The sequence below is a fragment of the Cyrtonyx montezumae genome, unplaced genomic scaffold (genome assembly GCF_038088225.1).
Source record: "Cyrtonyx montezumae isolate F1298 unplaced genomic scaffold, pur_monq_1.0 scaffold_8, whole genome shotgun sequence".
NCBI lineage: Eukaryota > Metazoa > Chordata > Aves > Galliformes > Odontophoridae > Cyrtonyx > Cyrtonyx montezumae.
Window position 1 is genome coordinate 93,285,754 of NW_027072089.1, and position 27,634 is coordinate 93,313,387.

Sequence of the window (27,634 nt, forward strand, 5' to 3'; positions counted from 1 at the left end):
ATGTTAACCTTGCAGTGCTGCAGCCTGTGGGGACCATGGGACAGACCATGCAGGGACAGGAGGTCTCTGGCCACCTAATGCCTCTTGGCAGCTCCAGCTTTCAAGTGACTGCTGGGCTGATAGGGATCAAATGATGAGGAGAAGCCAAATCAGGCACTTTACATCCATCAATTATCACTTCCCTGGGTGCTGCTTTTACTAACTATCCCCAAAGGAACCGTGGCTGTGGAGTTTCTGTGCTCTGAGCATCTGCTGCATGCTGCCATCACTGTAGTGCTGCTGTGCGCTGAGTGAGCTGGGACTTGCAGTGTATGCAAGGTGTACAAATGACAAGGAACTTGGTCACAGTCACCCCGGCCATTGGAATCACTTCTCTCTGCCCTGGCTTCCCGCTGGCATATGCAGCATCCCCACTCTGACCTCACATGGCTATGCCATGGCACCATTGCCTGGCCCAACCCTAACCCCTGGCTGGAGCAAAGTGTTCCCACACAAACCCTACTGGCAAAACTGGAAATTTTATTGCCTTGCTTTGGGGAAGCAGAGTTTCTGAATGGATTGTGTCTCCTTCAGAGCACCAGCGGGGCACCCTTTTAACTTGAGGCTCCTAGGCATCTCAACAAGTCCATCAAAGCTGTGAGAATAGGCAGTATCATCATATTTCATAGTTTTCATTTTCTCTAATTCAAATCCTTAACCTGGATATGCAAGAAAGCGATGAGCAGAGCTGGAAGTCAGGAGGTCAGGAGGCTGGGACAAGAGGAAAGTCACATTCAAATCCTGCTTTTGTTATACGGGCCACAGTTAGCAAACATACAATTTCTAACATCTTGCCCTTGAAGAGCCTCAGAAGCCACTTCCTCTATGTTTGAGCTATTTTAGGGTGCATGTATTGAAAGGGAGAAAAAAGCAGCAAGTCAGCATGCTGGGCTCTGAGCCATGTGGCTGCCATTAATCACCCTGCAGCCCATGGCTGCTCCTCACAGAGGATGCAGGTGCAGTGGGAGCAGCCAAGAGCTGCAGCAGCCAGAAAAGGAGACCAGAGATCTTGAAACAACCAGCAGCTGCTGAAAGCACAAATAACATGCGTTAGTGGGAAACAGTGGTGATAGGTGGACAGTTGGACTGGATGATCTTAGAGATCTTTTCCAACCTTAGCGATAGGTGGACAGTTGGACTGGATGATCTTAGAGATCTTTTCCAACCTTAGCGATTCTATGATTCTATGAACTTCAAGAGTACTCCTAGGCACCTCTCTCCCTTACCATCTTTTCCTAAGGAACACTGGAGCAAATTAGGTTGCTTTTTATTTCTTAGATCACTGGAGCTCTAGACATTATAATTACATTGTGTTGCATGTCACTAAACACCAGTACAGACAATTGCTTCATTTTTAACAAGTCTTTTGATAAAAAAAACCCTAAAAAGTAGTTAAATTTAATGTAGAAAACCCTTATTTTCCAATCACATAGCTGTTAAGGTGAGAAGCCTCAGAAGAGCTCTTTGTTCAACTGCCTCATGTTCAGCAGCTGGAACAGACTCCCTGGAAACAGGCTCCAGCTGCGTTTTAACCATCTCTGGAGGAAAATCCACAGCCTTTGGAAAACCTGTTTCAGAGTATAACCATTCTCACAGTAAAAAGGACTTTGTCTCTATTTAAATAGAATTTCCTGCACTTCTACCTGTGCCTGTGGCCTCTTGTTCTGTCATGGAGCACCACATCCGGCTCCACCTTCCTTACCCTTCCCCACAGGTATTTATGTACGAGAGTAAGATCCCCTCAAGCCATCTCTTCTTCAGGCTGACAATCACAGCTTTTAGTCTGGTTGGCAGCTGCTGCAATCCTTTAATCATCTTAACCATTTTAAGTATGTTAAATAATTTCTTTTAAATTGGCTCAAAAATGTCTGTAGTTCCTTTTCTGTTTGTTTGCTTGGCTAAAATACCCATCTTCCTCATGGTCTTTGTCAGATTATGTTTGTTTCTTACTCTCTAGTTTGATTTGAATAGCTTCTGGCAGGCAGTCATCACTCTGAAGGAAACCATGAAGAAGTCCAGCTGCTCAGGGCAAGGACCTATTTAAAACTGAAGAACAAGCAAGCACTGTTCAGCAGAGTTACAACACTCGCACCTAGCTGAGTTGGATCTGATGATTACAAAGGGGCTGCATAAACCCATGTTTTAAAAACAGAAGTCTGTCTCATGGAGTGTAAGTAGGCCAACACAGAATCTGAGAATTGTAGGGGTTAGAAGGGACCTCTAGAGATCATCGAGTCCAACCTCCCTGCCAAAGCAGCTCCCTAGCCCAGGTTGCACAGGTAGGCGTGGAACTTCCTATGCTTCAGTTTCTGGCCAGTTCCCCTGTTCTGGGCCAAATGCTGCCAAACTTTGAAAAATCCTAATTAAATTCTTAATTAAGAGAGATTTTAATCACATCCATTTGGACTTCACTCCTTCCCCTCCCCCATTTTATAGAGTTTCAGGTTATATTTTTATGGAAACAATTTTAATTTTACAGAGCAATGCAATTGCTGGTTGTCTTGTAACAGGAATGATTAATGAAATTACATATCATAGAACCATCAAGGCTGGGAAAGGCCTAAGATCACTTAGTCCGACTGTCCAACTACCAACGACACTGCCCACTAAAACGTTCCTAAATACTGCATCTATCCTTCCCTTAATCACCTCCAGGGACGGTGACTCCACCACATCCCTGAACAATCTGTTCCAATGCCTGACCACTCTTCTGGAGAAGAAATTCTTCCTAATATCCAACCTGGACATAGTGGAAGAAGAGGAAACATCTATATGATGCTCCATCTTTCCCTGCAGGAACCATGTCAGCCAAGTAACCTGGTTCTGCACACACCTCCACTTCGAAGGGGATGTTAGAGTTTTGCTCCAAAGTTCACATTTCTGCATGATTTGTTAAATCTGGATTAATGCTGGCTGGCACCTACTCCACCACGTTCTGGACATGAAACTACCCCACATTTCACACCTTTATTTGCCATTTAACTACCATCTTTCCAGCTCTGCATCTTCAGGCACCCGAAGATCAGACATCTGATGTATAAGTCTGAAATTTAATGGCAAAGCATTCCTGAGTATAGGATATACCAAATAAAATAAAATAAAATAAAAACTAAAATAAAGCAAAATAAACCAAGAAGGTTTACATGGATAATGTAGCTATTTATTAATCCCAATGACAAATTAATTCAACATCTATGAATGATGCATCACAAAGATGTCTACAATGCAAACATATTGCTTTAGAGTGGAAATTACTGGTGAGTTTATGGACCAAATATAAATTGAACAAATACTTAATACAGAAAACGAAAGTATCACCTATGTGGGTGTCAAGAAAAATAATTTTACAGAAGTTCTTAGAGAACAACCCAACTAGGGCATTTATTTGAACAGGAGACTCTGTATGACATACTACAATCCAGTTCCAGTAATGTAATGTACTTCTGCTTCTTAGCTACAGCCATGCATGAAGGTGCACAGGCACCCAGAAGAGTTTAAGTTGTAATTGCCTGTAATGCAATACAATACTTGAGTTTAATATTGATTCCAGTAGTATTCCAATTCTACAGCAGAGGCTCGCATACCTTTTGGAAATCCATTGGAAATCAGTAAATGCTGATTTGCCATGGAATCCAGTGGTGTGAGGCCCATCTTCCTTCCCATCTCCTGCCAGTACCACCAGTAGAGAATAGGCATTTAATTTTCAGTTGCATTTCTTAACAGCTGTCGAGATTCCCCTGGTAGATTACAGGTTAGAATTTGCGTTTTGCACATTGGATACCTCAATTGAAGAGTGAAAGTAATGAAACAAATAGCAAAAAAATCTACTTCCACAAAAAAATAAAAAATAAAAATTACATATGACTTGTGACAATAAATTATAGTCTCTTTCTTAGTGGTGAACAGAGTGATAAGTAAAGACAAACAGCTCTGCTTTCAACCCGACATTCAGTGTTTATCCCAACAGCGCAATGGGGGCAGACCGTTTCAGCCCCACTTCTGCTCCCTGTGGACAGTTCATACCTCTTGCATCTTAACAATAGAAACAACAATTCCCCAGCCACGTACTAGAGCATCTGTACTTCTCTTCCACTTTTTTCACATTCTTGCATCCAAACACACAGCAGTCACGATCCCAGAGTCACCAAGGCGGCCCACATGCTGCTGCCCACAAACGGTGTCTGGAGATGTGGAGACCAGAGGCTGGAACAAAGAGCAAGGGCCAAGGAGCTGACTCCTTTTCCTGTTTGCTCTCCCACCAGTACTTCACAGCACAAGCAGCTTTCTTCCTGATGAGCTGCATGTGCACGCAGTCATCCATCCAAGCAAGCACTCGATTTGCTCTGTCTGAACACACTACCTTACCAGTAACTAAGCTTCTCAAAAAAAAAATTTGCCTCAGCACCCCCACTTCTACGGTGAAGGGAAGGAGTGCCTCACTTACAGCTTTATCCACTCTCAAAGAGGAATACAAATTGCCTCAGATGTGTGGGAGTGGCTGACAGTCCTGCATCGTACATTAGTAATTTTCCAACCACAGCGCTGATCTCAGATGTCTTGCTTATGCTATTATACTTGCTATTACACTTCCCCAACTTCATACAAATTCTTAATGGTGCTGAAAACACCATACAAAGCCACATTAAGGCACAAAAAGGTCAACAAAAAAATGCAGCCCACTGGAGGCCTGTAAGCAGCCAATTCAGAAGCTGGCCTTGTAAAAGTACGTACTTCATTTATACATATTAAGCTTCTTTGTCAATAGCAGCTCAATCCAGATGAGACAGGATCTGCGGTCACAAGAAAAGTTGAAAGTGTTTATAGGGCCCTAAAACAATTTGCTGTGAGCAATCATGAATAATTATGAATTTAGGTATGCAGATATGGCAACAAATGTTACTTTTCTAAGGGTGGAATGTGGCCGTGCTTCAATCTCAGTGCGTTACTCAACTTAATAAAAGCGAGGCAATATAGATGTGAAGAAAATCAAAGTTGCACTGGAGGACACTGAGAGATTCAGAGGTAAACTGCAGAATTTAACATCCCCCAGACAAGCAGCCATAAAGGCGTTGAAGAAGCAAGATGCCGCTGTCCCTGCGTGAACACTCAATGTGCAACTCCAAGGAGGATGAAGCCTGATAAGACAGTTTAAGTCAGGTGGTATTCTTCTGCTGTGGCTCCAAGTGACAGCAACCAGACCCCTGGCAACAAAGCGTTATAGAAAAACTCACATCGCTCCATTCAATGTCATAGAGCTTTTTGGTCATGTTTCTTCTTTCCTAGTGCTTCCGGCCCTCCACCCACACAAGCAATGCTAACCACATCACAGCAGCATTGCCTTTATTACTAATAAGCTGTTTTACTTCTATGTGAAGAATGAACAATAATGTCGGAGCAGTGAAACTCCTGCTCACTAGAGTTAGAATGCTCCCAGTATATTTAAAATGAGAAAGTTCACAGCAACATGAAAGAAAAAAAGAAAAAAACCCACTATCTTCAGAGTTTCTATTCATTGTTTTACAGTGAGAAAACTTTTGTCAGGGTTTATTATAAAGGAATGGCACAAGGAAACCAAATAAATAGTTCAATAGTTACAGTATGCAATATAACAGTACTAAATTACATAAAAATTAAACTTTGGAACAGCATCAACATGAAAGATTGTTTAGAAAACTTAGGACTCAGTCCAAGATCCTCAGATATCTGTACATTGCAAAAACCAGTCAACTCTGATGCCTGGTTAGTCCAGGTTTTATTCTGTGAAGGACTGTGCCCATTGAGAACTACGACCCATCCATATTACTCCCTAATCCAACTCTGCCCCATTGTACACATATGGTTGTTCCAAGTGTCTAAGGGGGAGCAATTGGGAAGCACGAGGTATGAGTTATGCTTCATTGTTTCAGAGGATATAGCATCTTCTTCCTCATATGCATTACCTTTTTCAATATAGCTAACAATTTAGCCTAAGGATGCTTCTTTCTTTCTAAAGCAGCAGTTAGAACAAAAAAAAGGCAGTATACATGCTCCCAGTAAACCTCAGCTGGGTTCAGGGGGTGGAGGAAAAGGGGTCAGGAATCTTTTTAATTTGTCTGCTTTAATTCATTGTCTGCTGATATCTTTACCTGTGGGACATACGCATTGTTTGCTAGAGAAACCCAGCTCACTGTTTAACTATACACTAAATCCAAGTCTTTGGACGTGATGAAAATGTAAAGAAATATATACAGTGTAGTTTTGAAATCTGTCAAACCAGTCGAATTGTTTCATATGTATTTTTTAGATCAGTAGATATGTCCACTAAAGTCAGGAGTGCTAAGAAATATTTGAGGAAAACCCAGTATTAGATATTTGCATGGCATGACAAAAGTGTATCCTAAAATATACTTCTCTTGACATCTGTCACTGAAACTCTTGTGTCAGCTTCTCCAGAACATTTGAGCAACTGACAATGTTTGTCAGCTGTGCAGAGACAAAGAAAAAAAAACAAATAAAAATTACAAACAAAATAAACTTCCACCTTTGTTAAATTCCTGCCAGCCACTTGAAATCTTGTTTATTTCTTCCATGAAATTAAAAACTTGGCACATTCTCCTTAGATGCCATCTATCAACATTTTCTTTTATCTATTCATTGCATATCAGAAATTCCCTTGGCTAGGATATTTTTGTTTAGTAGAAAACACTGCTATGAAGTAACACACAGTTCAATAAATGAATTCTCCTGGTATTTCTTGCAACAATGGTTCCTCAAACTTAAATCGTTTAGAAATGGCTTTCTGCTCAGTTGCTTTTTCTTTTTCTGACTGCCTACATTGTCCCAGCGTATATGAAGCCACTACAATCAGTTCTTCTGTCACCATTGATTCTTCTTCTTCAGCTTTCTCAACGTCTACAGATTTTTCAGAGGCAGAATCTGCATTTTTCTGGCTGACATCACCACTCTCCCCTCCCACACTCTTACTCCAGGCCCTGCAAGTAGGTTCATCACTTTGCTCTAACCAGGGGTGCTGGAGACATTCTTCAGCAGTTGCCCGCTCCCTGCAAAGGAACAAAGTGTTTAAAGAAGTATCCAACTGAACTTAAAATCTAATATCTTAAGATATTCATGCATTTTTCTTACGAGGATATGAATGTACTACATTGACAGAACTACTTCAAATGATAACTATTTTACCCCAAAAGACCAACAGTCCAAGAAGACAAACTCTTAATATCTGAAATAAATGAGGTATTTAAGATTCTGTGACCACAGTTTGAAATTTGCTCAGAAATATGGTAAAGACTTTCTCCTTGAATATATGAAAATTATTCCATATTTACGTATTTCCACAAAAAAACCCCAAAACAAACAAACAAAAAAATGCACCAAAAAACCCCCAACCAATTAAACCACCAAGATACAGTAGACAGTTCTGGTAGCTGACACACCATGTGAAAAATTGTGGAACTTGCACAGAAAGCACTACTTCTCTAGTGAGAGCTGGAATTTCCAATTTGCTTCCCTTTAGGAAAGCATGCTAATGAACTAGAGAAGTGTAAGGTACTCTATCAATACATCAGGAGCAGAAGGCTCAAAGCGCAGCTAACGTAAGAGGCAACAGCAGGGTACACAAATCAGAGGCCAGAATACTGTACCACACTACAGTTTTCTGAAATTTTGAATTTTAATTTTACAGTTGGATACATTCAGAACATACAAGTCAAGAGGGAAATGGAGAACTCCTTATACTTGAAAAACAAAAATTCAAGTACTCATTTTAAAACGCATATGCTAATATGTAGGACTGGACTCAGTTGTGTCTTTTACTTACTCAGGTTTCTTCACCAGCAAAGTCTTGATGAAATCCACAGCAGACTCTGATATGAGGTCAAAGTCTTCTCCAGAGTAACTTACATTCATCTGAGATATATTTAAGAATGTTTCTTGTTTATCATCCCCTAAGAAGGGTGATATCCCTGTTAGCATAATATATGCCAGTACTCCAATGCTCCTAAATTGAAAGCAAAAACCACAAAAATAGATTTTTGTTTTGTTTTAGTTGTTTTCTTTTTTAAGCTTTCCAACAGTGTTACCATGATCATTAATTTGTTCAACTTACCACATATCGGTTGCTGTACTGATTGGGTCATAACTCAGAATTTCAGGAGCTATTCAGGGAAAAAAAAATATATATATTTTCTCATACGCAGACATGACACTGCAGTTACAGACTGCAAAAGCAGGCACATGGAAAAATTTAATACAAGACTGCCACACATCAAGTGGCTTATAAGTAGGTATTTATATTAAAGTTATTTAATCCATTACTATCATTGGTTAGTTTCAGGTAAAAATAAAACTGTTCACCTTTTATTATCACCTTCAGAAGCAAGGATAATCTCTTAACCAATTAGGAAAGCTCTCTACAAATCTCCTACTGAAAAGTAATTTCAATATCCAACGTTCCATATTGCAAAAACCCACACCCATCAAGAATACACATACAACTTAAGGCTATTTTCAAGCATATTTTCATAGGCTGGTATGATTTTACTTTTTAATGAAATGGATACAAACCCCACGAGGCTAGAATACCATACTCAGTAGAGCATACCTTTTTCAACTAGTCATCACTTGTCATCACTTCTCAGATTTGTCTAGAACATGCACTCATTTTCAACACAAGCACAGTCACTAGACTGGTGATTCCAACTTTTGCAGCAGTATCAAGTCTTAGTAATAACTTGCTCTTCCGACACAGTAACTACACAGCCAGTCTGGCATTCATCCAATTTTGAGACAATTCTCCATTGTTGATAGTACCTTCCTCCTTAAGGCTGCATCAATGTTGTAGTAGCAACTTACCTACATATTCTGGAGTTCCCATAATTTCTCTTAGTTCCTCACTGCTCTTCATTATCCTGGAAAGGCCAAAATCCACTATCTTTATGTCTCCCAGAGGAGACTTACTGGTTAGTAGAATGTTCTGTGGCTGAAAAACAAAGCAAGTAGATGTTCAATATCACCAAAATCTTATGGCTATGACGTAATAAAATTGCATAATTGTTTTAGAATAACGATAATACATTCTGTAACATGTACAGTACCCATGATTTTTTTTGCATTTTTTTATTTTTAAACCAAAGGTGAATTGGAAGAGACAAATCAACTTGAAGCAGTGGCAGGATTTCCAGTTAAGAACTGAAAATTAAGCATCTACCTTTCTTCACTTTGAACTCACACAGAAGACATACCAGCAGGTACCATTTAGCAATAGGATATGAAGATCTCCACATTTGTGCCTTTAGTCCTTCATACCACCTTTCATCCCTCTTTGTTCGCTCCTGGTGACACCACCTCTCATTCGAGGGTGTCCTAAAACACTCAACTGTTCAAAAAGCATGAAAACATGAAACTGTTTTGACTATACTTGTTTGAAGAAATTCCGTTGTAACTGAACAAACAGTTGTATTACAGAATACTAACTGAGGATCAGTAAAAAAATAAAATAAAATACATAGCAGCCTGAAAAACAGGTTTTTAAGAGCATCATCTTTGGATAAGCTTGTTTGCTCTGATGTCACCAGATCTTGTCTGTCATTCCTTAGTACAAACTCTGTGGTCACTCAGGAGTCCCTTCTATTTTGAATGGAAGCTGAGATTAAAAACTATTAAAAAATTTAAAACTAACTAGAGACAGTGGGTCTTAGTTTTTTGCAACTGGAGCATATCATTGCCAGACCAAGTCCCTGTCTCCCCACCCTGGGCCAACGATTACACTGCATTCTCTCATCAACTTCTGCAAGCAGTAACATTGACAGTTCACACAATGTTCAAGCTTCTGGTGAGCCCGACTTCCATGAAAATGATGAAGGCTTTATTTCCTGAGAACTCGGATTATCACATATTAGTGGTGGTAGAAAAGAAAGGAGGATAAACAAGTATGAACACAGGAGCAACCTCTGAGGGAGACAGCTCAACTGGATTAACACCAAAACCTATAGTTTTCTCCTATTCACAGAGCGGTTATTTTTCATTTCCACATTGATTGTGACAGAGTGATTTCACACTAGCATCCTTCCTATTGATCACAGAAAAAAACAACAACCATACAAGAACATTTTAAAATCTTGGCCTAGTTCTTCCTGCAGCAACACCTGAATAAATGCAAGTTCTTTAATTCCTGTAAAGTTAAGCCAGGGTATTTAAAAGGAACTCCAAGGTGCTGTTTTGTATTTGTAAACATATGTATTAATAACAGCTTATTTTCATCTCTATATCAATTGGGATCTGGTGGCCTAACAAAGGCTTTTGGGGCTGTATATTACCATATGCTTTATAGTTCACATTTTCTATTCTGTATTTATTGTAGTGCAGCAAACATCTGAATAAATAAATAAATAAATAAAGGTGGCCAAGCCTCCCAAATTAACTTATCAGATGTTCTTCCTAGTGGGAAATTTAGTTATGTTCTGAAGAGGTAAAGAGAAAGTATGAAAAAAGCATTTGCTCTCTATATTTAAATGAGGAAACATTTTTAATAGTAAGAAATTGTCTGCAGTACAAGCTGACTTATGACCTTAAATCTATTCATACTGAAATAACACCAGTTTTCTTCTTTCAAAGAACAACTATGAGGTTCAAATGAAGTGATAGCTCAAACCCAGCTTGAAATCCTGAAGGTGCTACAGCTTTAGAACTCCTATCATTTTCAGCTCAACACAATTACTCTAAAACTTAAAGGAAGATCATTTACTTATCATGTAAAGTACTCTTCCTTTTTTTTTTCCCATTGCTGTAATATATCTAGCCTTGCCAGTACGTTGGCTTCCTGCAGAGACCGGAGATAGCCAGGCTAGGCTCTCTCCTGCTGGCCATTTTGCAAAAGTACCTTGCACTCTTGTTATCAAGCAGCAATGACATGGCTACTATAAACTGGCTACTTCCTACTGCAGGAAGGCTTAAAGGTTCCAGTTAAGATCTCTGCATGATGTATACTGAACAGAAAGACTAAATGTACCACTTTACAAGACTGATATGTATACAGAGTCCACATTATGTGTTCACCCAAGTCTACCCTAATGCCACATTAGCACCACCAGAAACATGCACCTTGGGAAAGATAAGAAGAAAATGAATGGATCTGTACATTTCTAGGAATACTATCAACATCAGAAACTTTGCCTTTAGGAATGTGAGATGCTGGTTATGCCTCTAGCATCGTGTACAAGTAACACCAGTGAAAAGTGTAACTCATTATTGCAAACTTTGGCCAATCTTAATTTTTTCATTAAGTCAGACTGAACTACTATCACGTGAAAGAGCACAGCTCTACTGATCTTCTGAACTTCAGTGTAAAGGACAAAATTAGACAACACATACAAAGATCTGTTCTCTTCTAGCAATTTAGGTAAGTTGCACAGATCATTTATAGCACACACCCTTAGAAAAATGGTCCTCTTTCAAACCTACCTTGCAAATAGGTTTTGAAGTTCTGTAAACAGATGATATAATGGCAAAAATCCACATACTGCATATTCCCCGTTGTTCTAGAAGCCTCTATCAGAGTTTGGCCATAATATTTCATGTAAACTTAGTTAGCTTTCAAAACAGTATGACTATGGATGCATAATTAAGATCATCTTTTTAAACTAAAAAATGTCTCACTGTAACATGTAAAATTAATGAAGCATCTAATTCTACATAGAACAAACAAGATTTTTTTTTACAGTGTATTTTTAAGTGAGGAAATGTTAAACCCTTGAGACATGTATTACAACTTAGTAGATAACAGTTGATAGAAGCTTTATTGTCTGTTCTTATACATCTATGCAGAGAAAACCATACCCAAATTTCCTGGAGACAGGAAACACCCAAGGAATTACGGGAACAAACAGGAAAAGTATACTGGTTGGAATATCCTGAGTACATAGTGTATAAAAACAGTAAAGCAGGCTGATCAGTCTGCCCTAAGAAAAAGTTTAAGGTCTCAAATATCTTTAAGGAAAGAAGAATTTGCTCGGGGGCTTATTTTTTTTAGTGAATGTATTCACAGAATCACAGGATTGTAGGGGTTGGAAGGGACCTCCAGAGATCATTGAGTCCAACCCCTCTGCCAAAGCAGCTCCCTAGCCCTGGTTGCACAGGTAGGCATCCAGGTGGGTCTTGAACACCTCCATAGGAGGAGACTCCACCACCTCTCTGGGCAGCCTGTGCCAGTGCTCTGTCATCCTCACCCTGAAGAAGTTCCCACACACATTTGTGTGGAACTTCCTATGCTTCAGTTTCTGGCCATTTCCTCATGTCCTATTGCCACACACTGCTGAGAAGAATCCAGCCTTGTCCCTTTGCCTCCCACTCCTTAGATATTTATAGGTACGGATCAGAACCCCGAGTCGTCTTTTTGAAAAAAGAAGACACAGGTCTCTCAGCCTTTCCTAGGCAGAGAGGTGTTCCAGGCCCTTTATCAACTTTGTAGCCCTCCGCTGGACTCTTTCAAAGAGAGATCCCTGTCTTTTTTGTACCAGGGAGCCCAGAAACTGGGCACAATACTCAAGAATAAATAACTAAATATATGCAACTTTCACTAAAGAACAGACATAATAGGGTGGCAGTGCACTTTATTCTGCAAGAAAATCAATGCAAGTCACATAAATTGAGCAGCAAGATTATAGTCAAGATAGGTTCTGTGGAACTTAGATGCTCTATCTGCTTAAAAATAGTGTGGCCTGACTGTTAGAGAAATTTGAACTCCACACTAACTTTTTAAAGCATAAGAACTGTTTATCTTAATTTTCAACTCTATTTACCTAGATGTTCACTTAGACAAGAAGTATCACGCTTCTATTAATACTAATATATTGGTATATTGACTAATACTTATGAACTAATGAATACTAACATGTGCTAATGAACACTCAATCTTACTTTGCTCGGAATACTCATTAAAAAAACACTCCAGATGAAATTTCTCAACAGGACACTACCTCTATAATTAAATTAGTTTACTTTCTGAACATGGGTGTAAAGTGACAGCCAAAGCAATTTTCAAATGACAACTCTTAATTCCTCACAGTACACAACATCTTGGGAACCATACAGAAGAAAAAACATGTCTGTTGGATAAGCACAGTAACACGTACAATAGAGGAGCACTGCTCAAAGCACTTAATTGGCAATGTACAGCTTTATCTACCTCAGACAAGCAGCAGCTAGTCCTTCCTCAAATTCCCTACTTTTTTAATTATAATTGAAATTCTTTCCCATTCCTAACTAATTGAGCTTTACTAAACACCATCAAATCGAACAGCTGATGAAAAAAGCTTTCCTTACTCAGCAGCTTTTATGTGCCTTTAAGAGGAGACGAAAGACTCCCAACTACACTCTATGCACACCCTGCAAATTAAACAGAATTGACACAATGCTGCTGAATGATATTTAATTTACACTCAGTAGCACTATATTTACTCTTCTCTGTGTCAAAACTGGATTACATTATTGTGTTTTGGTATTAAAAACACATGAAGTTTCAACCACGTTTCACAAGAAACACACTTTTGGAAAGAAATAATTAGGCATGAACACTGCTAAACCACATCAAAATACTCAATTTTTCTCACATGTAAGTTTTGCATCTAGTAAAGAGTCAGACAGAAGCAACATCAAGCTGCCAGCCTCACAGATCTGGTTGATCAGATTTATAATACAAGACTAAGACAACAAACTTACAGTCGCAGACTGACAACCACTTAAATTCCTCTTCTATCACATCACAAAAAGCAGCACCCAACTAATTACGTTTTATAAAAGCTAGCAAAGCAATGCTGGGCCTTTTAACCTCTGTACTGGAGATGTGCTATTTTACAACATCAGCTTTTTGATCAGTTAGAAAAAAGTTTGCCTAAAAAATCCCCAGCTTTGAGAAATCTCCTTGTTTGCAAGCTAGAATCAACTCTCCACTGTACTTTCACAATTAAGAACCGTAATAACATAAAAACACAACGCATTTCTTATTAGATACCCAGATACCATGGCTAAGGAACACCACAGCTTTAACTTCAATAATGTACAAATATATACTGTCCACAAAAGACGTGTTTTAATTTCACATAAACTGCTTCAAGGAAATTCGATGGAGATACTTTTGGTCAGCACGATATAGGTACAGATGAAGCAGAGACCCTGAGTGCCTTCTATAAACATACTGGAACTTTAGTCCTCTTGGACACTTATCATGTGCTAGGAAATTTTCATTAAATATTAGTATGATTATTTGATATGTGTGACTAAATCAGTAGGCCACAAAGTTTTAACAGATTCTAGGGAGATTTAAATAAAAGGTAACACAGGCAGATGAGATATTTGTGTACAAATATTACTCATTTTCTGCTTTAGCTGATTAATGGTTCATGTTTTTCAGTATAAGTACATACAGCTTGATACAGGAAGCTACTGGTAGCTTTTTGTACTGCTAAAATGCATAAGTAAAAAAGTATAAATAAGGATTCTGGTAACAGAAGACGTAGTGCCTCACTACTTGCTTAGTAAATAACAGAGGAATTGGACACAAAAGAGAATTAGAAAACGTTAATGCAAGACTGTCTTAATACTGGTGTGCTTAGAAAAATAGTTTAACATCAAAATAGAATAAAATTGCTTTATTTCATAAGAACATAGGGATGAAAGCTGTATAAAATTAGTTCTAGCTTACTAAAAATCCCTAGGTTACAACTCACATCTTAACTATACACAATACTCTGGCTTTCTTAGGACAAAGAAACCCATTTTTTATGATAAAGTTGTGTTCTTAGTATGACGTGACCAGTGAGGAAGCCAGCATTTAAGAAGTAAGAAAAGTACCACAACTCATACCTTTAAGTCAAGATGAACCACATTGTTTCTGTGCAAGAACGAAACTCCTTCTAAGATCTGCTTCATAAGTCGTTTCACATCTTTCTCTTTGAAGGCTTCCTCTCTTTCAGCAACACACTGGTCAAAGATCTCACCTCCAGCAGCACTACAGAACAGTATGAATGTTATTATTCCAAATACTAAGCTATAGCACTCATTTTATTATACTAGCATAGGAAAGATCAGCAGATGGTGTCATCCAATGGTGATATTTTCAGTTATTAAACATTTTGCAAGCTCTAATGACCTAGCAAGACTTCCATTCAGTATGTCAGCTTTCAAAAGAAGCAAAGATAATATCCCCTGACTTAAGTGAAATAAGAGCCTACAGTAACTCTTGAGACTATTTTGGAAATATAAGTGACTATTCTCAAGAGATGAATACCACAATTGTTTAAGGGCAGTGTTAAACATAAATAGGTGTTTTTTTGCTATTTCTATTAAACTACATGGAAATTTGGCCAAAGTAAGCCTTTGTAAACATGGTACAAAATAGTTCCAGCCCTAACTCTCCTCAAAACATTTCGTACAGACTCAGAAAAGCCTAAACACAAAGTTCATAGTTGAGTTGTTTGTGAAAGCTCTGTTGTACAGGGGTGCATCAAGTTTCCACACAGCTTTCAACTCAAAATATTTTCGAAAATTTTAGCTGTCAGAGTTTGATTCCTTATCTTTTGCTTATATATGCTTACATAAATAAAAGGAAAACAGGAAAATAAATTACTACAGACAAAAACATGTTTGTCAAGTACTCTAAAGCAACATACAAGATCATCTCTGTAGCAACAGAAATAAGCAAAACAGATGCTCCATCTTAGAACGAGAATGGGCAAAACAGCATGAGAATAGAGCAATCATACAAATGGATTTTTGAATTACTACTGATCAATGTATAGATAGTATCAACATTTCTGTTTTTTGTGAAATTCCATAATCAGATGGGTGAAAGATGGTGAAACCTCCTAAGGACAGTTGTCTTCAGTTACCTCATAATGACTTTGCACAAACATTGATCTTTACTGATGCATAACAACTTCTCCCTTGGCTTGCACTTTTAAAAATAAATTACAGTACTTAAGCCACCCAGAAAAGAAAGACATTTTCAGCAAGGACCTGACAAACAAACAAGGCAGTTCTGTAAAGTGGTGAATCTGAATTATGGACTGAGGAAAAAAAAAAAAAAAGGAAATCACTTAAATACATTCAGCGTTTTAATCTTCTGAATTCTAACTTGGTTGGTGCAGTCCTTGAGCCTTAAAATGCCTCATGATTTACATTTTTTTAAATTTTTATTTTATCTGCCCAGATAGTCTCATGTTATTTAAAATTCTCACTGGAGATTGTCTTGCAAGAAAAAATAAATTTAGAAGATGGTTACATCTCAACTTTTTATTTAGAGCTTTGTATTTCTGTTCATTGTGCTGGCTGATACAGCAGTATGATTTGTTTTATTAAACTAAGATTTTTTTTTTCCTTGAAGAAGACTATTAAACATTCTTCTTAATCCTGTACCAAACATGGTAGAAAAAGAACGAAAGAAGTTTTCACGAAGTGAGTGTTAATACTTCAATTCTTGAAAAATCTATGCTCCTGACACTGTTCATTACATTTTTTCAGCTTGTTTTTATTTAATTCAAGGAAATAGATAGCTATAGTCCAGTTTTGGACAAGATTCAGATACTAATTAATTTTTTTAAAATGGACATGAGATAATTTATTCTAACATTTTAAATCACATTCCTTTTTAAAAAAGCAGTATCACTTGGAACTTCAAGATAAATGTCTCCTGTAATCAATAAATGAAACAAATTCAATTTTCAGAATGTCATAAGACGTTACTCAGAAGACTGATTTAAAACCTTGTAGCATTACATTTTAATATACAGACAGTGATAAAACCCATTACCAAAAATACTACTATATTTCACAGCAGCAAGCCTAGGATTTTGCTGGTATCTCTGACCCCTGAAAGAAGAAAAGCACTAATTCTGTCATTTCCATCTATGTGAGATAGGACTCATTCCCCAGGACGGTTGCCAAACAGGGATCACACTTTTTTCTTTAATAAACTTTAATAAACTCAGCTGAGAATCAGCATGAGGTAGGTCTTACAGGGCCCTGTATGACGTATGCCTACTTAATACACATATGCTACAATTAAGTTACACTAACAAATTAGAATGCTAAAGTAGACACCAAGCTAAACCACAAGCTACTCAGAATTTTAATATTATACGTAAATAACTTTGAATTTTCTAAGAAGTCAAGGCAAGAAGAAGTTGAAACAAAATGTCCCATTACTGAAATGAAAAGACAAAATACTATGAGAGTAGAAAACCCTAGATACAAAAAAATGTTTTCAAATAAAAGTATTTAAGTAACTGGCAGCACTTCTTAAAGATGACCAACTTAGGCACCTTCAGAAGTGAGTCAAACAAATAAAGCCTTTAGACATACACATCTATTTCATGACGTATGAAACATGGTTGTTCCCAGCCAACAGACAGAAGTAGTTAGCTTTACAAAGAAGTTTCACATGGAAAAAAAAAGTTTTAACATGTAGCATTTTTGTTTTTAAATCAAATTTTCTATTCAGATTGTAGATAGAAAACCTTCCTCCAGACTGACTTTATCTCAAAATTACCACATTTGAACATACACTTAGTGCTCTTTAGAGGAACACGGGGGATTTGCAAACTTCCTAATTGCAAGACTGTTTTGGGTATTGTTGCTGTGAACAGAGCTTAACTGACTCCTTTAAGCAAAACAGTCAGCTGACTGAGCCAGCTCAGTCATAGGGGTTTGAAAGCACAATGTCAAAATGAACTCTAAGAAGATTCTCCTACAGATCTGTGCCAATTTTTGCCACGCTGCTTAACAATACTTTCCACTTAGTTATTTTGAATCCCCCTAGATGGAGGTCAGGGAAAAAAAACAAAAACAAGGAAGCACGGAAGAGACAAAAAACCCTCAAAGTATTACAAACACAACATTGCTGTTATTTCAGTACCCATGCAGATCAAGAGTTCCCAGGTGTTTAACGTACCCATTTTCCCCTCCAAGAAAACATTTTCCATTAAGTTTTTGCTCTGAAAGTAGTAACTATATAGTAACTGCTCTGCAAGTTACTGAGTACCCTGACCCTCCTCCAAAGAAAATCCCCATAGGAAATAAAAAGAACTATCAGACAATAAAATGTTTAGGTGAACAAGCCATCTTACTCTGGAAAAGATAGATAAGGAAATATTTAGGGGCACGACTTCTTGAAACTCAAGAATTGTTTAGAATACATTATTTCTCTTGTATGCATTTCCTTAGTAAGGTGCAGAAGTAAGATGAGATATAATTTATTTACAAACTAAAAAAGCTCCAGTGAGTAGAATGGCCTAGAAATTCACGTATTTATGACAGTACCGTTGTACCACTAACTTCTATATAGTCTCGGGGTTGGACTAGATAAATTCGAGAAGCCCCTTCCAACCCCTACAATTCTGTGATTCAAGCTAAATCCAAGTGCTTTTAATCACTGAAATCACGCTAACATTGCTACTCCTAATCAGAATAACTGAATAGCTAAATCAGTTGATGTCTAGAACATTAATCATGGTTACAACAACACTGACATTGAATTCAGAGGAGACTGAGCCTCCTCCTGTCTCCATGCACTGTACAAAATTCTATATCCTATTCCTTTCAAGTGTATTTACAATACATCAGTACTTCCTTGGTGAGGTGTACCATTAGGTGGCAAGTATGAGAGCAAATTTACTGAGAATTTTTGAAGTGTAAGACTACCCTAACATACCAATGTGACTAAAGAAAAAGATTACTGAAAATCCGTACCTGATGAGGACATAAGTATGAGCAGAAAAGCATTCATACACGTTAAATTGCATAGACTGTTGTTTTGGTTTGGTTTATTAAATAAAGTTCTCAGTTCCCAGACAAATGCGTACTTCTCCTGCCCCTTCCATCTTTCTGATCAAGGAGCCTAAGAACTGAATGAAATGCAGAGTACAAGGTAACCAACACAGTTTGAGAAGTTTCTCCCAAAAACTTCACTGTTGATCTGAGATAACCATTTAGTAATAAACCTTTGTTAACTGCTCTACTAGGTAGACAAGGTGCAGACACTGGAAACAGCACAGGTATTACCAAGATGACACAGGCAGTAACATTACCCAGGTCCAATAGGTGGAAAAAGTACTTAATTCAGCATATCAAATAAACTCAAACCATCTCCTCAAGATGATGGAGATAACTTTCTTTTTGCTTAAAGTAAGCAAGACAGAAGTCTACTCTACATACATGACATTCACGCAGGTAACTATCCATTCTGCATCCAATTATGTGTATCCAACATATAATTCCCTTGATTTTGAAGTTAGACATACAAGTTTGTTTAAAAGGTGACCCACTAACAGGCTGACATCTGTTCTTTCCATAGATGTAGAACCGCATAGTGATGAACACTAATAAAAATGCCTGCTTGAAGCACCAGATGCACTGTTTCTCTTTCTTTCTAAAGAATCAAAAGTCAGTAGGTCATACACAATAACTGAGCCCAAAAGTTGCAGGGAAAAAGCAATTCTGAAATCATCTGAATGCGTCAGGTTTTCTGTACTCTTGCCTTTTTCACTGAACACCCAGGTTTTCAATTCCATTTTCACTAAAATAGAAAAAACATCACTGTTCCATAGGATAATTCCAGGCTTTACACACTACCCCTTCAAACTAGCTTTTTAATTTATCTGCAGTTTGTTTGCACAAAACCTTAAGAAGTCAGTGTTTGTGCAGATACAGATGCAGTTCTGCCATCCTGCAGTTAAAACTAATCCTGAAGGCTCACTGTCTTACATTGCTTGGAACTGACATTAACACTTCGTAGGCAATTTTAATATGCTTTCTGTCAAAGCTGATACTGTTTTAAAGGCAACCCTCCATACCATTAAGACTTCTTCCCACAAAGGCAAAACAATAACACCTCACCTCCTCATAGCAGACCCAACCTCAAGAGAGGAAACTTCTAAATCTTAGCAGATAAAGTTATTGGGCAACAACTAAGTATTTTTCTCCTTTCCACGATAAGGATCTGTCACACAGACTGTGGAAGGTTAATAGAAACTGAAATGCCCTAGAGAAGCTTACAGTCCAGATACGTTCTTTAATCCTTTGCATACAAATTGTCAGAAATCTGCTAGCGTTCATACCTGTGCTGTTGCAACATGCCTCTGGAACATGCTGACATGAAAGAAGCAGCCAGACATATTTGCTGAAGTCAGTGAAAGAGCATTTTTTTAATTTACAACTCCAACACAGCTATTTATCTGCAACAAGGTATGACTGATGCATATAAAAATAATCACAATGCTAATTACTGAACAACCTAGTTACTGGCTAATACTTTGTATTCAAAATGCTCTGTAGGAGAACTGAGTTCTAAATGAAAACCAGCAATTCTGCTTAACAGCTATCATAAAACCTAATGCTCATTTCAAGCTCTGAATTCTACTGCTTGTGTTCTCATAAACTGTATTCTCATTAAATCTGTGTTACCAGTGCTTAAAACATATACTTTTTCCATCTCCAGTACCAGCAGTCAAGACTCCTGAAGCTCTGTGATGCTTCTGTATTATAATGAAAAATGAAACATTTCATAAATCACTCACATCACAACACATTTATGAAAGAAGTTTGCCTTCATAAAAAAAAAAACAAAAACCAAAAATCCAAAACACCACAGTCTAATTCTATTTCACTGAACTTCAAAGATGCAGTTTCTTTTGGAGTAACATCAGATTTGGGCACATACCTTGCTATTCATTTGTGTAATCAGAAAAGAGAACAGCTGTACAAACCAGACTTAAGCAGGATAGGTCAAGTCACTTCTCAATTATCAAGCCCCACTGTTACTCTCACAGTTATTTTAAATCCACAGTGTCTGAACATGATCTTAACTGAGCTGTTCAACAGCAAAAAGCATTTGTCTACCTATCAGAATCTATATGAAGAAAAACTAAGCCTCTGGAATATCAGATGAGCATTCAGAGCTGTAGAACCGCCTGTCTGGACAAACTCAGGGAGGAAAAACAGTTAAGTGTAGAGTCACAAGTTAAATGTCACTATTCCAGGTGAACGTGGAATACAAAAGATTCAGACTTAAAATAGTTTCACAAGTCTTAGTTTCTCCAAAAATACACTGGAGTGCTATGTTTGGTACACATCTCAAATGCCTGCCCAAAAGGTCTTCAAATAAACACCAACATAGGTCTCTTGCCTTTTTCCATCAAGTGGAAGACACGATCTTGCCTGCATCATGTTAAGGAGAAGCAGTTAGCCACCCGGCGAGCACTGAGCATGGGAGTGCTTGCTGTTCTAAGGTCCTGTACTTCCCGAAAGACCTTGCAGGTAGAATACTTCATAGTTTAACCAGATAGAGAACCCAAGGGAAGCAAAGTCTCTATACTAACTTCCTTAGAAGTATCTTATCCCACTAATCTTGTGTTCACTTAGACGTTTACTTAAAGATACGCTACGCTGAGAAAAGTAACAAATTCGGATGCTGGTCAGCTTTGTCTACACATAACTCCAACCCTTCCTCCTCCAAGAGAAACAAACCACCAACAAAACACTTCCTGAGCAAAACATTCTGTTTATCTTAGTTTTCATAGTTTTTAATTAAGGGTAGAAAAGAGAGATGGTCGTTAACTATGAAGCTCTTCACTCTTGATTGCAGCAGGTTTTGACACTTTCATTAAAATACACAGTGTTAAGTTTTAATACCTTTTTCAAAACAAGTAAAATGAACAGACTTCGCTCCAAGTGTGGAGTATATGCAGTTCAGATTTCACTTAAGATTTTTTCATTGAGTATTTAGTTTATATTTCAGCTTTGAAAGATACTACAGAACTGGAAAAATTGTTATATTCTGCTATAGTTACAAGACTGCACATAACTTCCTGCAATACTGATTTTCTTGGCAAGTTTTTGAGCTCAAGCAAGTGACAGGCAAGCAGTAAAATTGCTTTTCACATTATTCATATGGATGCAAAAGATTTTTATACTACAATTTTAAGCAAATACTGAATTATTACTAGTACTTACTATTCCAGGACTAAAATCATCTCCGTTGCGGTTTCATAAACTTCATGCAAGTTAATGACCCAAAGGTTGCATTGTGCCAATTCAAGGACTGCTATTTCGTGGATTATTTCCATCCGACAGTCTTGGCCCTTTCTTCTTTTTCTCATGAATTTTGCTGCAAACTCTCTTTCAGTGTCTTTTTGGATACATTTCTTCACCACTGCAAATTTTCCTCTGAAATTATAGAAGAATTGTACGTTAGAACTAAGTCCCTTGGTGACAACTTCAGTATAACCCTTGTAAATTACAATTTCAGAAAACCTGAACCAAATCACCATTAAGGGCGTCCTCTAAAATTAGAGATGCCTTGCTGAGCAGTACCCTCTACTATAAAGAGTTTAGGTTACACTCAGGACTGTGATATTCTTATCTCCATTAAAAATAAGGATTTTAGAACAAAATAACAGCAAACTATCAGTTCAAGTAACCTCAGATCTTCAAACATACACCAGAAATAAGCTGTGCTAGTTCAGGAAGTTAAGATATCCTTTCAAGAAAAGCTAGTGAAATGGGATACAAGCTAAAAAATTATTCTTTCTGTGACTATACTTCAGTAAACAAATTGCTCAGTTACTGTTTTCACTGCTATGTTCAAGGGAGCATTCTAACAGTTTTTACAGTAATGAAAACGTGAATACAAACATACACCATGCAGAACTGAGCACAACCCACGTTAACGAGTATCATTTTCTGACAAAACACAGTGGACGAGTTGCACCAAGCCAGCAGTCCAGTTAAAAACATGCTGTAGCACTTTCAGAAGTCTTCCCCCATAGTGCTTTGGGCTGAAGTATCTGCCCTAAACTTCGCAAGCCACCTGCTCCACTCAATTCCATTCATGCAGGTACTGATTTCTGGAATGAAAAGCTCTATGAACTAGTGTATCATCTAATGGTGAATCCTCATCCCCTGAGCTATACCATACAGGTATAATGTTAGACAAAATGACTGATTTTACTTCCATGTCTACATTTTCTTATAAAGCTGCAGGAATAGCTTGGAGAGTCATCCCTTTTTCCTTATTTAACTTATTGCAGGGTAGCTGAAACCAAAATTAGAGTCCTGATCTGGTCTGGAATACAATTTCTCGAGTCTTGCCTTTCCTATGTCCAAGCTGAAATACACAGAATTAACTAATTCAGCTCGTGTCTAAAGTTTCACTCTCGCAGCTCCTAACCTAGACTGCTTCACATGAAGAGTAACTGCTGAAAGCACTTGTGGTCACCCTGCTTATAATAGAAATTTGTTTCAAAATCACCCAGCTGGAATTAAGTCAAATAAGCATCCACAAAGTGGATATCCGTTAGTCAAGCTCTACTACAACAGTCTAATTTATAACTACTGATAACAGCCATGGTTACTCAGGAATGCCACCCAAAAGCCTAACGAATTGCTGCGTGCCTGCTGCAGATCTGTCAAAAAAACAACAATTTGTAGCATGTACAGCTTATCAAGAACACTCCAGACATTATGCACCCTCAATCCCCAGAATATTGCAAGGATGGTGATTCCTTTCATCAGACTTCTAGGCAGCCTGTGATTAGCACTGTGGCTCTAACAGTAAACACCCCTCCAGTACTGTGAGTCTAACCACAACTGAGAAAACCTTCCCGCTGTAGCCAGGGAGAAGGGTTTTAAGCTATCCCAAATGAAGATGTGAGTCTTTATGACTTGCGGACAATGTAAAGTTATGCATTTAATAAAAGTGTTCCAACTGCTGCTGAAGCTGCATTTCAGCACCAAATCCAAACAGAACACATGGAAGAAAGTAGCAAGTATTCCAAAAGAAGAAATAAAAGTAGTTAAAAAAAAAAGAGAAATTATTTTAATACCTAGTAGATACACAGATACTGTGCTTTTAAACCAAAAATCTGAGCCACTGGGTTAACGCATTCCTGTTTTTAAGTAGAATCACTCAAGCAGAATCACACAGAATGGCTTGAGTTGACAGAGACCCTAAAGCTCTCCTAGTTGCAGCCCCTTGTTGAAGGCATGGAAACCTTCCACCAGATTAAGCCCCATCCAGCCTAGCCTTGAACATCTCTCTACTCACTACCCTCTAAATAAAGAATTTCCACCAACTCCAATCTAAAAGTCCTATCTTTAGTCTAAAACTTGCTTTGCTCTTAAAAAAAAAAACCTGCCTTCCTCTAGCGCTATCAGACAGCATAAAAAGTCAGTCCCCTTCTCACCGTAAGCTCCCCTCAAGTATTGGAGGGCTGCAATGATGTCTCCCTGAAGTCTTCCCCAAGCTAAACAAGCTCAGCTCCCTCTGCATTTCCTCATACAAGAGGTGCACCAGCCCTCTGATTGTCTTTGTGGCTCTCCTCCAGAGCTGCTCCAACAGTTCCACATCTCGCTCATGCTGTGGTCCCAGACCTGGATGCAGTACTCCAGATGGTGCCCCACAAAGGCAGAGTGGAGGGGGACAATCACCTCCTTCACCCTGCTGGACACCCTTTTCTCTCCAAGTCTTTTCTCCATAGGGCTCCTCACAGTCTGCACACATAGCTTGAACTCCCCCAACCCAAGTGCAACCCAACCCTGTTCTAACTAACAGAACTAATTATGCACCTACCTAGATTCACATCTGAGACTATTTCAGAATCAAGGATACCGCCCACTGGAAAAAATCATCAAAGCAATAAGTTAAGCCAAGAGATAAATTTCTAAGGATTTCCTTTTTGACAGAGACCACGTAGTAGACAGAAATAGACAGGTATGAAAAAGCTTTCCCATAAAGCACACCCAGATGATGCATCTTTGTGTTTCTTAAGATCTTGCTTATTGAAATTCCTCTCAAAAAACGGATCTGCTATTAAATTGTGAAAACAGTATTAAGCATCAGTATTACCTGTTTAGCTACGTTAAGAGGAGCTACCAGGGAGAACTCTACATTGAAGGGAAATTACATTGAGAGGTAATACTTCATGCTCCTCTCTTAAGTTAATAAATGACTATCAGTCATCCAAGCAAACAAAAATGCTTTTAAGGGTGATCTGAATAGAAAACGACTTGTTCTCAGTCTTCACAAGAGCCTCAGTCAAGAATTATGATTTAAGATATCGTATCTGATCATAAAGAAACTCAGTGTCATCTTTCAAGACTGCCAACAGAATTAGCATTACTTTATCTGGCATACATTATGGCTTAAAGGAAGAGCCTCACATCACAAATCAAATGTCAAAACAGCATTTATGTCACATCAATTAATTCTGGCTGGCAAAGGGAAACAAAGAACTAACCTTATTGCAACAGTTTTAAGATGAGCTAAAAAGCACAGTCACTGCTACAAATATCAGCAATTATTTTTAATTTTTTTTTCTGAGATCCATAGCACTATATGCAGTTTATTACATAATTCATGTCAAACATTTTTTCCAAAGGGTGATTTTCTTCTACATTTTCTGATTTCCAAAAAGCCAAGTGTGAAGAGGTTCCATTTCTGATGTACATGGACGTTTCCTCACGTAAGTCTGTTCTCAAATGGTGCAATAAGCTGCTTCCAAGTCTTGTCTTCACTTCCTTCTGACTTCCCCAACTGTTTCAACAGCTGCTTAGAAGTGTGACAGCATATCTATCCATTCTTACTAATGCATTCAACTGAAGAAGAATCACATCTGACTAAGACATGAGCTCCTGAAAGCTGCCTGAGAAGTAAGTTTATGTCAGAAACTTCAGAAAACAAAATCAAGAGCTAGGTTACCTATCCACGAAACCACAGTAAAAAAAAAAAAAAAAAAAAAAAAAAAAGTACCATTATTCTATTCAGTTTCCTCAGATGATTATTAAAATAGTTATTCTTAGGTCTGGGCAGAGAGCAGACTTGTTTATTTAGAAATAAAATGGGAATGAGGAGAATCAACTGAATTGAACATGAAATACCTTTACAGCTATGCAGTGCACATGTCTCGCTGGCAGAAGATTGCTTGGTTTAGAGCAGTCACTTAAGAATACTCTTATGTTCTAGAGAAAAAGCAGTACCTACTGTTCAGGCCTCTTTCCAACTCACCTCTAGAACCAGAAGCATTATTTTTAGTACAGAAATTGTAGCCACCAACACGTGCATAGCTTGTTTTACATTAAAAGAACGCAGTGCTACATCAAGGAGCTGAAGAATAGCCCAATGGTATTTTGTGAACAATGAGCTAGGGGGTATTTCATTGAGGAATAGGAGCAAGTACCTGAGTACAATTTTAATGGACACTCCAAAAAGGCTTTAGGTAATGTGAATCAGTGACAAGAAATTTTGATTGAGGCAGTGCTTCTAGAAATACGGAGCTCAGACATCCAGAGGGTGCACTGTGTGCATACTCAGAAACATGCTCAAGTTTGTCACCAGAAAATAATCAAAACATTGTCCCCGATTTTACAGCAAAATGACGCAGTGTACAGATGATAAGGGAAAGCTCAAGCAACTGTTGCATTCTCCTTTGCAAAGGAGGCAATACTTTGGATTAGCTCATCTCAAATGACTACTGCTGGAATCATTTAAGAGCACGCTGACCAAAAATGGGAACCTTACAACATTCAGAAAGTTCAACATTAAACATTAAAGCAAGGTAAGATACGCCTGCGAACATTCCGATTCGGGGACAACAAAATTAACACATCTTAAGATTAAGCCAAACGTTATCTTAGGCAACTTATGCTCCCCATCCGGAGTAGCCAGGTCTTTTGTATTTGGCATGGCGGAGCACGCGGCTGTCCCAGCACTTACACTGACGGCCGGGCTGGCGGCCAGCGAGCAAAGCGTGCCGACAAGCTCCGACACTCAGCAGCAGGAAAGCATCTGCTGCCTGCTCACCCCTTCACGCATTACAGACGAAGCACGCCGAACCCCGAGCGAGAGCGCTGTCACACCCACCTGCCGAGCTCCCTGCCGGGGCTGAGGCTGTAGCGCAGCTGGAACGGCTCGGTGCGGATGGGCGTGCGGATCTCCGCCAGCAAACCGCCTCGCCTACGGCCCCGGCCGGCAGCAGCCTGCAGCGGGCGCTCATCGCGGGAGCGGCCGGGCAGCGGCTTCTCCTCGGGGCTCATAGCTACTCCCAGGACGCTGCTCCCCGCCGCGCTCCGGCCCCACTCCCAACCGCACAACGCGGCTCGGGGGAAGGAGGAGCGTTACCCGGGTGGCCGCCAGAGGGGCGTGGCTGCGGGGCTCCGCCCTGCCACCATCACCTTGCCGGGAGGAGGGGAGCGCGGCGCGGCGCGGCGCGGCGGCACGGCAGCGCCACCTGCCGGGGGCGGGCGCGGCTGGGGATGCTCGTGGGACCCAGACAGACAACGACACTGGGTCACTTCTTGCAGGCTCTTGTCCATCACCGGCAATAATGCAAAGCTAACGCTGGTGACAGTGCTGAAAAGCTGTTCTGTAGCTGAGAATTTGCTTTGTCGAATAGTGTTATTCTGCTCTTCGCATCCGTTGTGGTTGCCCGTGGAAATAAATAGGAGGCATCACTTTCAGAGCAACCTACCTACATAGTTGAATGTGTAGTCCACAGTTACAATTTTGCTTTGTTTGCTTGTGAAGTTTTTACTTCTTGGTGCTGCACAGGTATAG

At 38.9% G+C, this 27,634-nt stretch overlaps 1 protein-coding gene across 1 annotated transcript; it reads right to left on the reverse strand.

The window, feature by feature from the left end:
* Positions 1-6,149: 6,149 nt before the first annotated feature.
* STK17A (serine/threonine kinase 17a) lies at positions 6,150-27,155 on the reverse strand. Its single transcript, XM_065753045.1, has 7 exons — positions 26,942-27,155; positions 22,036-22,248; positions 14,893-15,037; positions 8,887-9,013; positions 8,141-8,189; positions 7,853-8,032; positions 6,150-7,079 (listed from the first exon to the last, which is right to left on the reverse strand). The coding sequence occupies exons 1-7, from the start codon at positions 27,112-27,114 to the stop codon at positions 6,746-6,748; spliced, it is 1,221 nt and encodes a 406-aa protein (XP_065609117.1). The 5' UTR covers positions 27,115-27,155; the 3' UTR covers positions 6,150-6,745.
* Positions 27,156-27,634: the final 479 nt, after the last annotated feature.

Excerpts from the sequence above, each read along its gene's own strand:
- STK17A (XM_065753045.1), bottom strand. The coding sequence starts at position 27,114 with ATGAGCCCCGAGGAGAAGCCGCTGCCCGGCCGCTCCCGCGATGAGCGC. Across the intron at positions 9,014-14,892 it reads TGGTTCATCTTGACTTAAAG|CCACAGAACATTCTACTAAC; the intron begins GTATGAGTTGTG and ends TTTGTTTTTCAG. Across the intron at positions 8,033-8,140 it reads AGTACAGCAACCGATATGTG|GAGCATTGGAGTACTGGCAT; the intron begins GTAAGTTGAACA and ends CTTTCAATTTAG.